We start from the raw sequence: 16,244 nt of genomic DNA on the forward strand, positions 1-16,244 counted from the left end.
AAACCACACAATCATGAAAACATTCCACAAAACCCACAAAACTTCAATTGCTTCGAAGACACATTGATTGAGCCCTCATTTTTCTCTTAATTCTCCTCTCCGCACATACACACTTCACACATGGTAGCAAAAAGCGCCGAAGAACCATATAAAATGAGCGACACGGCCAGAAATCATTCTTGTGGTCTTCACGGATGTCCTTGGATATTGTAAAAACCAGCAAATTCACAAGAGAGTCGATTGTTTACGCGCGCGAGAAAATGGGCAAAAATCACCCATTTTCCAACAACAGTTTTGTGTCCCCTCTATTGGGTGAACACCTTTTCGCAGGTGATTCACTCTATGCGAACAGAAAAGTGGAGACGACAAAGGGAGGCAACGCGCGCCATTGGGTCGATTTCTTCTAGATCGAATGGAGGCGTACTAGTGTCTCGAAAGTGTCTGGAAAATGTCTAAGTGAGCCGCCAATTGTGGGTGTTAAATGGCAAATATTGAGTTGTACGTCGGGTGGTGCGACTTTAGTACCCTTTCTGGCCTCATTTGTACTCCATCAATTGAGCATTTTTCTTTTTCCTCCTCCTCCCAACCATTGTTTATGGATTCTTTGTCGCGTAGCATTGATTCGTCATTGTGACACTATTTTCCTCTCCTTACCCGCAACCGGCCACTCATCAATCGCGTATCTGCCTCAATTCAGACATCAATTTTTATCTATATAGATTGTTTATTGATGCCCCTCTCTGCCACCCATGAACCTCCATCATGTTTCTCATCAATGATAAGGTTGCAATGATTATTTTTGTGGTGGATCGAATACCACCTGTGAACAAGAGACGTCGCGTCAATTCTTCTACTCTCCCCCTTGCACACACACATCGCTCCCAACTCATTCCGTTCCACTCTCGCCTCCTTCCACACGGCTTATGTAATTCCAGAAAATTGAGAGATGAAATAGATTTAATACATAACCTGTGACTATAGATTAGAACCAATGGTGAGAGAATGGATGGAAACTTTTGTATTTCATATCTTCTCTCTTGCCTCCGTTTTTGCCTTCATCAACACACCAAAATTCACTAAAATGGAACAAATTCGCGAATTTTATTTCAGCACCGCAAAACACACGCTTCTTTCATAATTAATATATTTCGCCATAATCCTTGAATTTAATAAAATTCACCAATGATTCCCGTCCATTTCCTTTGCCAACGCACACTTCCTCGACGATTAATTGACTCCGTTTTTATAGGAAATTTACCAAATTCGACCGGATGAGAATTGAGAAAAAATATATGGGAAAACGTATTCACTTTGGAGAGTGAAAAGATTTTGAGAAATCTTCTTTTTTCTTGTAAATCTAAGAAAGCAGCATCACATAGTACCTACATTTTTCTTATATTTATGCCAAAGTCAAGCAGTAAGACTCTCGTTTCGCGCGAGGTTAAAGTGAACATGTGACCTTAGAATTCTGTTGCAACCCCGTGTTTTTATCTATAAAGGAAAAGCCTATCCAAATTAGCCCCGCTCTACACTAAACTCAATAAATCACATGGAAAATTAAGTGTCTCCTTTGAGCACTTTTCTGTCCTCTGCCTTATTAGCATTTAAGTGTCTTGTCTCCTAACTTGAGCTGATTTAATTATACATGTTTAATTCACTCCACCACAAAATGTGACGTGCCTGATAAACTCAGCCAGGCGGAGTGGGCAAGAAGTGTGGAATAAAAGGAACATTACACAAATTCCTTCTCCCTTATCGTCACCAACATACTTTTAAAAGTTTGCACATATTTAATGCTATATTTATCCAGCTATCAGTCGTGAAAAAGTGCCCATTTCAACCATATTCTCCTCTACAATACCTATTGTGTTGTGCCTCCAAAAACGTCTTCGCGAATCTCGCGCGCGCCTCCAACACTACAATGGAAAAGCACCAGTGACTTGGTGTGCATGTATTCTCCAAGCCACGAAAGCAACTCATGCACAACCAAGTGCCTTGCAACACCACCAAAACATCTTTTTCGCAGTGCTTCTCGACTGAAAACTATACCATACCTATTACTATTCTTCGCATACAGTCCGCAATTATAGCTATTTTTCCACATCTCGCTTGTTGCTTTTCCTTCGCTTGTGAAAAACCACATGCGAAAATCTCTCCCCTCCCGAAAAAACAGTGACATTTTCTATTAATAGCTGCTTTTCTTCTGACAATTTTCCCATATTGCCAAACCATGAAAACTCCCTCAATATTTACTCGGCTAAAGAGAGAGAGATAGAAAGAAAATAGCAATACATTGCTTATTATACGTACACTGTTAGGAAAAGTACCTTAATCTTATTTTCTCCTCAGCATTATAAAGCCACTAACCCTGAAAAGTGTTACCCTATTTGAGCAAATTGTAATTCTATTAGCACTGGCCACATTGCCACTAATTCCCCACGACACAACTCAAAATTCGTGCTCTTTTTAATTGTACCTCATTCTCAATTCATTCCCTGACACTGAATTGGCCAAGACGCCACAGGTGATACAATATTTCATAATTCTCTTCCCTACACTTGGCCTCTCCAACACCCTGACAAAAGTGAGCCGTTGTCAATATTTGTGAGGCATTTTCGACATTTTAGATGAATGTGCAAATAATTGGATGGCAAGTTGTCTCTCTTCTCTCAACAATTACCTGAGAAATTACTCTTTTGTCCAGTTTATGGTGGAAAAATCTTGATTTTAGGACACTCTTTTTGTCCCAACTGCACTACACTGTCAAAATAAAATCGCAGGACAGAGTATTTCACAAATATCAGGATCACCAGTCCTGTTTAGTTGTTAATAAGGGGCACCGCGTAGAGGTGCAAGTAAATCATCCAGGTGAATTCTTTTCCATTTGGAAGAACAATTTTATAACCACAAATACACGCAAGGTGGCAATTTTTCCAACTAACAACTGTCACTCATCAGCGGAAATCACTTGTCAAATTGCGATGATCGGTTTACTCTATATTTTTCAATTATTTCACCATGAATTTCACATTATTCCTCAACACACACAGCGTGAAAATTCACCAAATTTCAATTCATCATCCACGAGAAGAGAAAAAAGCCTCAATTCCAACACATTTCCATGTATTAGTCATGTACCTGTGTCCGAAAATCCTCCACTGTATTGGATGGAAAAAGTGTGTCTGTGGATTTGCATATAAATCACCTTTGTTATACAGTTGCAATTAAATTCTTATGTATTTTCATCACTGTAAAAATACATTCCACGTCACTTGAATTTCATACTCGCTTCTCAACCACTCTCACACATTTTCAGTGGCACATCATGGGGAAAAATGCACGTCAATTTGAGGCGACACTTTTTCCCTACCCCAAATAATGTTACACCTTTCCGGAACTCCAGACCAAGGGAAAATGTTACAACTGTCACTCTATATCCACTACACCTCACTTTTTCGTGGCTCAAGGCAGTGAATTTCGTGTTTTCCACTATTCAATATCCTTTCCTATCGATTTTTCCGACCTCAATAGCCGTTATCCTTGATTTGTGGGCGCGCAATAACGTCACTACCAGGAGAAAGTCTCACCTCTGGAGGCCAGAGGGATCACAGTACCAAAAAATCAAAGGTAAAATATGCCCTAAAGTCAAATTGAATTGATAGCAAGTGTGGAAAAAAAGGCAGATATATCACCATCCAACCGATATGAAATGCGAACTCATACTGAAGTCGGGTGCTACAAATTGCGTCGTCAGAAAAATTGTCAAGTGCAACGGATAGATGCACGTTGTCACATGAGAGAGTGAGTAAGAGCAACCGGTCGGATGGATCACGAGAAGTGGGGAGCTTTTGGTGACGACACACACGCGCAACTAACACAGCACACAGTCTACCGTCGAGTCACCTAGCTCTTCACCTCCTTTTCCCAACACTCTTTCACTGTAGTACGCCTTGAGAAACACCAACCACTCAATACACACGCAAATCACTCAAAACTGCACCTCTCCCATTCGCTCGCACGCCTGCCGCATAGGACAGAGTGGACCCAATATAAATCCCAAAGCTCCACACATTCCCAAAAGTATCCAAAATTTCACATTAAATAACATCTATTTAATATTAAATTTACAGGGTGAGCCAGAGCTGTTTGCACTCACCCTCAAAATAACCTCACCTCGCTTCACCAGATTCATTTCTGGACAAAACCAAAATACCGTGGATGTGCCAATTATCCCTCGATACATCCACTTTTCATTCCCCATCCCAGCAATGAAGAAGTGTGAAGCAATGAAAATATTACAAATTCATTTGTCGTCGCAAGGTTATCGCATCAATGACTTCTATAATCTTAGAGCTGCAATCTTTTTTCGCCTTTTTCCATCGTGTGTCTTTATAATCTTCCTTGCCATATATTGAGTGATTCTCATCCACGAAATTCACTCAAATCCACTTTCAGTGTAGGAGTGCTTTTTGACAGTGTAACGTGGGACCTTCATTCAAAATATTATATGTGCATTTTATAAAATAGTCATTGTGTGTAAGACAGTGTAAATGGCTAGAAAAGTGAGGAAAACTTTATTCTCGTGAACACTTGAATGTGCCCATACAATCCTTTATTCTATCACTTTTCAACAAATAAAGATTTTTCGTGATCCACCCGCTTGTCTTTAAAGGGTGTGATAATGACACCAAGTCAAAGGCAAAACCAATTTATACAATTCTAATAAATAATGGTTTTTTAAAGTACCCAATGCCCCAGTGAGAGTTGTAAAAATTGTCAGTTGAGAAACTGGACTTATAGTATACAAAGGCCTAGGGAAAGAAATCAATCCTCTCTGGGAAAAGAAGCCCTGAATGATTTATTGGAAAATAAATTACGTTTTTATATTATTACTGGTTAAACTCCTTGGGTCATTTAATATCCACTGTTATGAATTTCTTCGGTGAATTCCTCTCATATTGCCTTCTGAAGATTTATTTATAGTTTCAATACAGGAGAAGAGATTGAAGTAAATTGGGTCAGGATAGGAAGTGAAACAATTTTTTCCTCCCACCCCTCAACCCTAATTAATCCCAATCGAATTAACCAAGGACTCAGTGAATTTCCCGCGAGGGGATTTCCTCACAGCCCGCACATTTTGTGCGAAAAACCTAATGCATTTTGATGTCGAATTTTGTGAACGCATATCGAGAGTGATTGTCTGAAATAGAAAAGACAACATGAGTCAAGATGAAGAAACTCCGTGTCTATTTTTGGCATTAAAATTTCTTTTTCCTAACCATTCATTTGAGTTTGTCGTAGGAAATTTCAGTGTGGGTCTCTCATGTTGAAAATTCCACAGCAACACAGGCGTCTTCTCACTCTCGATGGTGGTGTGAATGCCAGAAAAATTTTTGCCAACGCATCTCCTGTGTCATTGTGAACATTTTCCATTTGCATTTTCACATGTATTTGTGGCAATTTTGTCTCATTTTCCATCTTCCTTTTCACACCAAAAATAGCATCCACTTAGACCGGAGAGCGCAATTTTTCACTCTTGACATCCCATAAGTACAGAGTACAGGAAAGTTTGTCATGATTTCTAAGCTTTTCTTGCCAATATTGATTGAAATGTGGAGTTCCATTTCGACCCTAAATTCACAATTCTAAGTCCTCAACTTATTCGTTTAATTCATTAAGTCTCTGCAGAAGTGAATAGTTTTGAAAAATTTCGCAAATATATATAATAGAAGCTTGAGCAATAAAAAAAAATAAATAAATAAATTCCAATAGATGCCATGATGTGTACATGTATGTGTTGGAGATCCATCTCTCCGCCATCTATTTCATTCCTTTTTCTCTTCTTGGCTCTCTCATTCGACTTTTAAATCATTTGGGTTGCTCATGCTCGAATTTTCTCATTTCACACAAACATTCGTCCCAATAAACATTGCAATTACCAGTGAATGCTTGAGATGATCACCAGAAGCGTCTTGGTAATCCATTGACCCTCCCGCTGAGGTCCTTAACACGATTTTTCACCATTTGTTTGCTCACTGGTGGTGCCTTTTTTCTCGTGGTCGCCAAAAAGCTCTCACTCTCTCTCTCACAGTATTTCTCTCTTACCCGAAAGTTGCGTAAAACAGCAAACCTCCATCTCGTTATACGATGGTTAGCATCTCATGCTATATGGGGAAAAGCGTAGTGGAAAAAATGGGGTGAAAATCTCAAGCAAATCCACCACCAACTGTGAGTGTCTTTCTTCCTGTTGTGAAAGGAAGGAAGGAAGACATTGATAATGACGACAAACTCAATAAATCCATTTCTCCAACCACTCTTCATTCCTTTTTTTTTCTATTTTCCATGTTTTTATTGGGAAAAATCCTATCATGACTCATTCTCATATTTAGACTAAGAACCCACTGACTGAGTGCCTTCAAACCAAGCAAATTTTGAGGTTATATCGAGCTATAACACCACATCTAACCAAGAATTTCTGGAATCCTCCCTAAACTGGTTCCATGTTTGCTGTTATCGAATTGTCAGACTTGTCACGACTCTCGCAACAGTGTTTAAAGCGTAATATCCGGACAATTGAATTCCCCCTGTGATATTGTATTCGGATATTCAGATGCACAATTTCGCGTATTTCTTGTTTGACGACCTTTGCGCGAGAAGAAAAAAATAACGTCACAAAATATAATGACATATCGCGAGTATAAATTTTGATAGATGAGACGTCAATGTCACTGGAGGTTATTTTTAGCCAGTGGATGAGATAAAAAATTTGTACTTTTCATGTATTTTCCTCAGTGCGATACTCGTGTGCATCACAAAATAATGGTTTTTATTCGTGGGTGATGTCAAAGTATAATATTAAAATTTTCCCATGTTACCCACATCGACAAAGAACATGATTTCCAATAATCTCTCGAGACAACCTATCATATATTTATGCATTCATGTCAACAGTGTTGAACTTATTGGATAGATCTTATCACATTCAAACAACGTCCTCTACGTAATGGAGCACTCACTGGAGTGTCTCAGGGGAGAGACACTTGGCAATTATCAATTTTACTGACGGCAATGCTCGTTCACATGTTCCATGGGTTCTTTTTCGGCTCTCGATCAATTGGCCTTAGGTATTAAATGTCAAATATTACACATTTTCCTCTTTATGTTTCATAAAACTGACGAGCCAAGAAGACAAGCATACATTTTAGACAAATTGAAAAGAATTTTCTGCAAATATCTTCAAGTAGAAAAAGAAAAAAAAATTTAATTCGTTAATAAAAATATAGAAAAATTAATATCGAGTTTTTTTTATCATTTAAGATTGCTTTTAACTTATTCAACTTTGAACAACTGCAATATCTTACAGTATTTTATCTTGATAAACACTTCTGATTCACTGAAAACTGCTGATTTCTGTGGCACCCGCGTAAACTGATTTCTCCACAGATCTATTTCGAGAGCATTTCATTTGCAGAAATGAATGATGCAAATGCTGCAGTTAGTCGGCAATTAAGTATAGAGGAACGTGAAAATTGTTAGGGAAATTCACCAATCGATGGTGAGATATCAAAACAAGTGGAGTGCCAAGGAAATAAAGCATGACTGTGGAAAGTCAGAAATAGTTCTCAAAGTCAAGGAAATTCAGTCCGAAATTCCAATTTTATGTTTGCCTCTTCGATTGCCATCGTTTTTGTCTCCTGCATTCACCCGAAAAGTAAGTGTAACTCAGGTAGAGAAAGATCAACTGCAGTGACTAACAAAATGCCCAATGCATTCTCTGCCTGCCTGGTTGGCCACTTCCTCAGGGGTGAACGGCACGCAAATGCACTCTTGCTGTAAAGGAATATAAATTACACTCTTCCAAATTGTTGAGAAAAGGACTATTGTAAGTTGACGCAAAATAACCTCCACATTCAGTTAATAAACACCAAAGTTTCCAAAAGACATGTGGTTTCTCTAAACAAACTTATGTAACTTTACATTGGGCCAATTTCAAAGATTAAATGCAAACACTTCTTGTTCTTGTAAAGTCTATTAAAGCCCTCAAAGTCCTTTCTCTACTTGAAAAGGAAAAATAGCTTTAAACTAAATTTCTCTTAATGAATCTCCAAGTTAACTTGTCTGAATTTAATCAGTGTTCATTAAAAATGCACTAAATTTACATCATTTATTTTTAATGGCTCAATATAGCTACACTTTTCCCTCCCCTTCAAAAAGCACATACCCTTTTAGAATGTACCTCACATTCACATTACTAAAAACACATTTTTCCCTTCTCCCTAGAAAATCCTCGAGTAGCACAGAAACGAAGACTATAATTGAAAGAGATTTTTCACACTTTTCGACTGAATTGCACTTTCTCAGGCGAAGACGCAAATGGAAAAAATACATCAAAAGAAAAGTACGCAAAATCGAGGGAAAGATTTCGTATTCATGAGAACGGATAAAAAATAATTATTAATTTCGCTCTCTTTCACTCTCTTCATTATTTTTTTTATTTACTTGTCTTTTCTTTCGCCTTCTTCATGATCTGAATGAAAAGACTCTCTTTCAGTGTTGGCAGAAAATAATAATACAGATGTATTAAAAATGTAAGTTGCCTCTTTAATGATATATAGAGAGCTCAACCCTGAGCGAGAGGAGATGAAGAAGAGAAAAAATGAAGAAATTTGCTGTTTCATGCATTCTGCAATGTTACAGTCAGAAAAATTGTGTTTTCTTCTCCAATGTTTCTGCATAACATCATGTAATTTGCTTTACGATGAATATGACTCTCGCACTTTTACACTATACTTTATATTTACATTGACAATTCTGATTATCACTATACATAACTTCACTTTATTTCAGTTTAGTGCTTTGTGCATTCGGAATAATCCCTTGGCAGAATTTTCGTTTTATTGTGAAACTAGAAATTAAATGTAAAAGTATTCTTAGACTGCAAGAGAACTTAGAAAAACCTCCCAATAAATCTCATTACAGATTTTTTTTCCAACTCAAAGAATTATTAATTGTCCAGCGATGACTAATAAATTTGTGCAAAAATACTTTTCAGTGTTCAATAGAGGGTTTCGCGAACAAAAGCCGCATCAAATATGAACAAAAACACCATGTTCAATCATGTGAATAATTCTGCATACACTCATTTTGTCTCCAAGCTACCACAATTACACACTTTGTCAATAAGGGCAACATTTCACTTGAATTCAGACATACTTTTTGCGATTATTGATCCCCAAATTTGGCAGCTTTTCATCCATCATTCCCAACGGATTCTCCCGAAAAATATCTCTACACAGTGTAAACATTTTATGTATTTCTTCAATATGAGATGTTGCAAAAAAGTCGTTTTTTTGTGAGTAATTTATTCCTTCACGCTTTGTGTTGCAATAATTATTATGAATTTCTGCTGGCACCGCTGGCACTATTGAGTACACACATGAGCATACATTTTTTTCCCTGTGTCGGTGCTTATTTTTCTCAGAGTTAAATCTAGCAGGTAGATTTTCAAAATTCATAATTTGTCAAGATAAAAAAAAAATGTATTTTATTTTAGGCAAAATGAGTAATTGTCTGCATTCCTGGAAAATGAAAATCCCTTCAACTGTACGTCAATTAATGAGTGAAAACACGAACAATTGATGTCTCTTTCCGAGTTTCTCGGAAAATTCTGTGGCTTTTGTCGGTCTTCCACGAAAGGCGCTCAAATTATGCCTCAATTGAGGTATATTTTGATGTTGTGTGGACAAGTCAATTTCGAATGGAAAAGAGCCGTGACAAAACACGCCAAATGAGAGTGATTTCCACAAAAGCAGTGCTAAACTGAAATAAAATGTCCAATTTCGCAACACTGTGACTCACATTGCCTATTCGGGGCCATTGCTTTTGCCTTTAGCTCCGATCCCGGAGGAACAGTAGCATTTTAAAGGATACACCACGCGAGGGAATCCTGAAAATCCCTTCGGCATTCGAGAATTTCCCCTTGAAGAACACGACAAGTCCTGAATCGACCAGGAGACCATGAATCTGACTGGGATTTTTCAAGAGGGAACCTTTCGCAACCACACAACAATTTGTTCGTCTCCCTCGGGCAACCCTTAGCTAATCGCAACGGGGTTGAATGCCAGAGTGAGATGCAAGATGTGTTTGAAAAATCCACTCAAATGACTTGAGAATTTTCTCCATATTCTAGAGAGAAAATCTCTCCATTATTCAGCGATTCTCTTTCATCCATCCAATTGACGGCTCTTTTTCTTCACTATTCACATATGTACATCTTGTACCTCGAAAATTATTCGCTGTCCCACTCTCTTATTCTCCCTCGTCACTCACACATTTGGCAATGTTGCTGACGTTTCACTGGATTCTCCACTGTTTACTCTTTGACGTGTGTGGTGTTATACACTGCTTAATGGAAATTTATGGCCAAATCTGTTTTAGTGTCTTTCAAAATTTCATTTCATGAATTATTCGAAACTTCAATCCAATAGCTGATCGTGTCAAATTGTCCATTTCGGAAATTAATTAACCCACAAGAGGATTCTATTGTTGCAAAGAATAGTTTAAAAATTTACCAAATATCTCCATTTTTCACCGAAAAGATACAAAGAGTGAAATCATAGTGAATTTGTGTTCAAGATTTCACAATTCTCTTAATATACTGCTGATTCTAATTTGAAATAGCTATTAAACACTGAAATTGAATAACCATCGAATGAATAAACTGTCAAAGAAAATCTACTAATCTAAGAGTTTCGATGATCGTGTGCCAAATTTGGGGCAGCATATTCTGCACTCTTCCATAGATTCTCCTAATACAACCTGACATTCCTCATTAAATGGATATTTCCACTCACTCTCAGTGTTTATACATATTTCCGAAGACATTATGTGCATAGATTGTGTTTATTTGTGCAGAGCAACTAAGTATTCTCTTTAGAATACCCTAGCAGTCCACGTACAAACCCCCATTTATCCGAGTATGGGGATGCATTTGCTGTGGTTGGGGTGAATCCCAATATGCGCATGACCTATCCCACCAAAAAGTCCCCGAATCTCCGCGACACCCACCCAAAAGTGACCTTGAGCCTCGTCTCAGTCTTTTCACCGAGAGCCTTCGCGTTTTGGGCTTTCCACCGCCGCCTGAGGCCATCATGAGAGCTTTCCCCAGAGCATTTGCGAAGATGCCATTCGCGATGTTGAAAATGATACGAGGAGAGAAAAACAACAGGGAGCGCACAAAATTGTGTGTCTCTAGAGGTGGAAAAATTCGTCATCTTGCCTTTTGTTGTGCTCTGGGTGGCACAACACATTTCTCGCGAAGAAACTCGAACGAGTGCGAAGGAGACGGCACGTCAGTGGAGCTCCTGGCATTGGGGAAACTTTGGGTGCGAGTGAGATGGCTGTAGCGCCGCGAGTGTCAAGTATGACCGCAAGAGTGATGGCGCTGGCGTAGCATATCGATATATCTCCTCACAGATACACGCGACTCCACTGTTTTGAAGGTTGACACGGGCATGTTGCCGTCTCACTCGCACCCGTGGGGTGCAAATGGGGGCCAGAGAGCCTTTTCCGCGGATCGCCATAAAAATCACAACGGCAAGGATGGCAAAATGGACGACATGGGCATGCAACTCACCTTTATGAACTTTTAACATACTAGTCGGGCAGAAGAGGGGCTAGACTTGTCCACTAGCCGTTGTGATTGTCAAAATAGTCGGGTATCCACACAAGATGGCCACAGAGGGAGTCACACAGACCTCTCCCCGACCTCGGGCTTCAGGCAGCCCCGTTGTGCACTTTGCAACGCACCGCCACCCGCGAATTCGGGTATTCACTGCGGAGAAGAGCTGCGGGGGAAACTCACAAGAAAAGTGATATTTTCCTTGGCACTCACACACACGCGCGCGCGTTAAAAAGAAAAGAACAGAAGCGCCCGTCCACCGAGTTTTTCATTGAATTCTTCGCTCTCTCAGAGAACATCCGCACTAAACAGTATCTGCTGTGAACTCCTTGGACACCAATGTCTGCCTTTAGCAACAATAAATGGGTTTTAACGTGGTTTTTCACGCTGATTTCTATGAAAAATGTACTCCGTCGAGAGTACAATTTGACAGATTGACTGACGTCAGAAGACCTGACCAGTTAGAAATTGTCGCCATGTACAAGACTTCGGAGGACATTTCTTTCGACTCAATTCCAATCTCAGTTATGTAAACCAAATCTCTCTCCAAACTCTGAGCCCTTCCCGAATTCCACAAAGCATACAATGTTAATTGCATGGCTAATTTGTGCTGGTAATGTAGCTTACGCAAATTAAGAATGAAAATGAAAGACATTCATTGGATGAGTAAAGAAAACGCTCGAGATTGTCTTATGAATAATCCTTGGATCTTTGCAATGGGGCTGACTTTGGCGCGTTCAGGAAACCTTTTATTCCACGAAACATGTCAACAGTCAATATCTCACTTGCATGCCAGAACACAGCCCGAATAGGAAATATTGGAAAACTCAAGGAAAATCTGCGTTTATTGCTACCGCCGACGTTCTTGTTTGACACTCTTTCGTTTCTCCTTCTTCTCCTCACGGAGCTGCTTTTGCCGCTTTAGATCCTCTTTGTCCTTCTCTTTCTTCTTCTGACTTTCCAGTCGGGCCTGTTCCCGCCGCTCTCTCATCATCTGCTGCACAGCCTCCACATTGGCGTTCCGGCCTTCGGCATCGCCATTCGTTGCGGTGGCCCCCCGTTCCTCATCCTCCTCATCCGACAGCTGAAATAACGAGTTAAAGGAAAGTCAGTAGATGAAGAGCTTCAATTGGGGCGAGATTAACCGGCACTTGGCTGTACTGAGCTAGTATTTTGTCACGAATCTGAGATTCCTCCGCTGTCTGCCGTCGCTGGACCGTTGATGTGACCACATTGGATTCCAATAGGCGCGCCAGACGAGTGTCTACATCTTCACTGCTGTTCTTCTCCTGCACCGGCTCCGTACTAACCGATTTCCACTTGTTGACAATTTCTTCAGCCGTCGCTGTGACATCCTTATCCTGAAAGCACGGAGGTTTTGTGTAGCAATTCTCACTGAGAGATGTCCTTTTATAGGCATTGGGAGAGTTCCTCAGCCACAGACTCACGATTATTCCCGAAAGGAGCTCCTCAATGGCGCTAATTTTCTCCTCCACCTGCTCCTCACCATCCCCATCGAGTATTCCCACGATGTAGGGCCCGTAGATGGACTCGTCCGTGTTAATTTGGCGCAATTTCCTCTTTAGCCACATCTCAAAGTCCTCTTCCGTGTCTGCCATGTTTTCCTTCTGCCTTCGACGAACCAACACAAGAGGCGTTGCAATCGAAGAGGAGTTATCTCTTTTGTTGGGGCGAGAAAGTGTGTTGGAAAATCTTCCAAAATAGCCCGATTTTTCTCAAATCTCTCCAGGCAGGTAAGGATGGCGGTTCAACATCATGTTAAAGGATATGAGGAGTTCACCAAATTGGGTGAGTGGAATCTTTATCTCTCGAAATTATCGTATTCTGACAAGACAACTTGGACCACTTGGAGTTCCGCTGATAAGAGTGGCATTTCCAGACTGTTCTATCTCTGCGGGATGATATTCAGCAATTTTCTATCTTTCCTCCAATAGTGGACGAACTGGAGACGTCTAAGAAGACCATTCATATCCTCTTCAGTGGCGGAAAACAAGAGAATGGCGAAAGCTGGTGCCCGTATTGCGTGAAAGGTGAATACCGGTGGGATTTTTTACAGGTGCCCGGGGTTTCTAAAAGAGTGTCTTTCCAGCTGAGCCGGTGGTTATGAGTGCCTTGGAGAAAGCCTCCCCTGAGAGTCACTTTATTCATGTGGACGTAGGCGAGAGGACATACTGGAAGGACCTCAACTGTCCCTTCCGGAAGGATCCCCGGACGCACCTCGTCTTCTTGCCAACGCTGCTGCGCTGGAAGTCACCTCAGCGTCTGGATGGAGAAAAGTGCTCTAATGCTGACCTCGTGGAGATGCTCCTGAGCGATGAGGATTAAAACACTCTTGTGGATAAAATAAAACATTCAGGAATGATATTTACAAATTAAAAGATCCGCTATACTTCTTGATGAACATCTTGATCACGTGGATGTTTACGAGCTGCGAGCGCGCGTTGGGCGTGAGAAGTTTGTGGAACCGATGATAGTATTGGAGAAGGCTGGTAAGAGCGAGCTGGAGGAGAGTCTGGCCAGTGACGAGGGACGGGAAGGAGAGCAACACTTCCTTGTTAATTTCCTCAAGAGCTGTCTTCCAGTTGGCTGAGAAATTGGCAACTAGAGCCAGTGATCGACGCTCCTGCCGTCTAAATTCCTCAGTTTGCTCCTTCTCCAACATTAGCTCGCATTCTCGCACAAACTGAATGATCCCACCGAAATGGGGCGCTAAAATCTCCTCTACATATTCGCCACTGCGTGCTGTAAGCTGCTCCCTGAAGGCCTCGGCTTCTTTGCTATTGTCCCGGGTGCGCTCCATGAGCACGCCCAGCACCAAGTCGTAGTTGTTAATCAGGTATATGAGCTGTTCTTTACGCGCCGGAAAAATTGCCGCCATGCGCAGAATGAAACATTCCACTTCGTTCTGCAACTCCAGTAACAGCCGACTCATGAGCTCATTTGGGAAGTGCTCAGAAATACCCACAATGGCTGCTGAGAACTCCGCATATCGCCTGGTAATGTAGTGTGGCCCCATTTCGCGCGTGAAGCGCGTGGGATCGCAATCGCGTACGCTCTGGATATTGGTCCGAAAGATCACCTCGAGGCGCGGCCAGATGACTGCCTGCAGGGAGTCCCAGTATTTGTCCAATGCCGGAACGCAGCGCTTGTGGCACATGAGCTGATAGCGCAGAATAAGGTGGATGCACAAGAACATGGCGATGCAGTCGAAGCAATCCGCAATGTATGTTTCCACGTTCTTAATCAGAAGTGACAGTGTTCGTCCCATGATCTGGTTGAAGAGCTCCTGGGCTTGCGATCCGCGCACCATGAAGAACTCAGTGACGAACAGGTACTCCCGACAGGCGTTGTCCACCAAAGCGTACTGCTCGGAGCGGAAGAGCGCCTCGTACGAGTACTGCAAGTAAAGAACGACGGATGAAATAATGGCGATAAACCCCTCTTGTTATGAACTCATACCTTGTTCTTTTGCTGCGCATGTGGCACTAGGATTGGCGCCTCCAGCTGCTGATTGAGAACATCCCCGCGATTCCCAATGGTGAACACTGTGCTCTTATTCTTCAAGGAAGTCGTCTTGGAGAAGAGAGACTTGCTAACTGTATCCTCCACACCCATGAGATCATCCTTCGATGCGGCCTCCTCGAACTGCAGAGCGGCTAGGCGCGAGGAGTAGCTCTTGAAGTAGCTGAAGTAAATCTTGCTCATGGTGTCCACGTACTCACCACAGATCTCCTGCGCTACTTGTCTCTCATTTGACAAGATGAACTCGAAGAACAGTTTGTTCTTGAGCATAGCGTTCTGGGGTACCTGATAGTTGGTCATGGGTTTGCGAAACTTGTGGATCTGCTCCATCAAGTATGTTCTGATCCTGGCCATGGCTTTCACTTTGAGATTCTCCAGCACATCTTGAACGTCATTAGCGGAAGCGGATTCCTTGAATCGCAGCTCCTTCACCAGTGCCAATTTGTGGTTCAACTGATTCAAATTCACCAGGAACTCCTTCTCCGTTACAGCAGTCTCCATGATCACCGCGATCATCTCCTCGGGCACAGCCATGTCTTCGATAAACTGCGAAAGCTGCGCCCGAACAGACTGTCTGTTGGTTAACTGCACCGACATGGACACTGACTTCTTCTGCAGCGACGTAATCTCCGTGCTGATGTTGCTCAGGACGTGCTGGAAGTTGGTCAGCATGTTCTCCATGCGTTCCAGGGTGTCGTCACATGCCCGAATTTGTGTGTGGAGGCTCGCAATGTTCTGGCTCTCTTTGATGTAGTCGCTGATGGAGCGGTTTTCCACCTCATTGAACTCCTTTTCGATCTGCTGCGAATATTGCCTGAGATCCGTGCCTGTCTTAAGAATCTCCTGCACCTCCTCATCGTCCAGCTTTTCCACTAAATCCGACATATCGCTGTGAAAAGCGGAAAAAACACCTTCGCTTTGAGCGAGCTTATACACTTGAAAATCAGCTGTTTTTATTCCCCTCTTATTCACCACGCTCACACACACGCACATTCAATGCACACTTGACGAACTCCGCACG

At 41.5% G+C, this 16,244-nt stretch overlaps 4 protein-coding genes across 9 annotated transcripts in view; 1 reads left to right on the forward strand and 3 right to left on the reverse strand.

Annotated features, from left to right (window-relative positions):
• Positions 1-11,833, reverse strand: part of LOC132262166 (nuclear receptor coactivator 2) — a 38,033-nt gene extending 26,200 nt beyond the window's left edge. For 3 of the 5 annotated variants that reach the window (XM_059761322.1, XM_059761324.1, XM_059761319.1), the window contains exon 1: positions 11,636-11,833. The gene's annotated coding sequence lies outside the window, so the exon portion shown is untranslated. Of the gene's footprint in view, positions 1-2,680; positions 2,784-3,138; positions 3,704-11,635 lie in introns of those variants that run through there. The other 2 variants (XM_059761321.1, XM_059761320.1) reach the window with 2 other exon arrangements.
• Positions 11,834-12,504: 671 nt separating this feature from the next.
• Positions 12,505-13,340, reverse strand: LOC132261955 (coiled-coil domain-containing protein 43). 2 transcript variants are annotated; one of them, XM_059761021.1, is made up of 3 exons: positions 13,129-13,340; positions 12,832-13,041; positions 12,505-12,764 (listed from the first exon to the last, which is right to left on the reverse strand). In XM_059761021.1, exons 1-3 carry the CDS (start codon positions 13,297-13,299, stop codon positions 12,531-12,533), a joined length of 615 nt encoding a protein of 204 aa, XP_059617004.1. In that variant the 5' UTR covers positions 13,300-13,340; the 3' UTR covers positions 12,505-12,530. The 2 variants fall into 2 exon arrangements, with proteins under 2 accessions (XP_059617004.1, XP_059617003.1); XM_059761020.1 differs by having other exon boundaries at positions 12,506-12,764; positions 12,826-13,041; positions 13,129-13,333.
• On the forward strand, positions 13,331-14,102 carry LOC132261957 (thioredoxin domain-containing protein 17). Its single transcript, XM_059761024.1, has 3 exons — positions 13,331-13,489; positions 13,636-13,731; positions 13,791-14,102. Exons 1-3 carry the CDS (start codon positions 13,441-13,443, stop codon positions 14,024-14,026), a joined length of 381 nt encoding a protein of 126 aa, XP_059617007.1. The 5' UTR covers positions 13,331-13,440; the 3' UTR covers positions 14,027-14,102.
• Positions 14,067-16,216, reverse strand: LOC132261954 (vacuolar protein sorting-associated protein 52 homolog). The gene is made up of 2 exons (XM_059761019.1): positions 15,161-16,216; positions 14,067-15,098 (listed from the first exon to the last, which is right to left on the reverse strand). Exons 1-2 carry the CDS (start codon positions 16,214-16,216, stop codon positions 14,067-14,069), a joined length of 2,088 nt encoding a protein of 695 aa, XP_059617002.1.
• Between the last annotated feature and the right edge of the window lie 28 nt (positions 16,217-16,244).

This window comes from Phlebotomus argentipes, unplaced genomic scaffold (assembly GCF_947086385.1).
Source record: "Phlebotomus argentipes unplaced genomic scaffold, Phlebotomus argentipes genome assembly contig_15, whole genome shotgun sequence".
Taxonomy (NCBI): Eukaryota; Metazoa; Arthropoda; class Insecta; order Diptera; family Psychodidae; genus Phlebotomus; species Phlebotomus argentipes.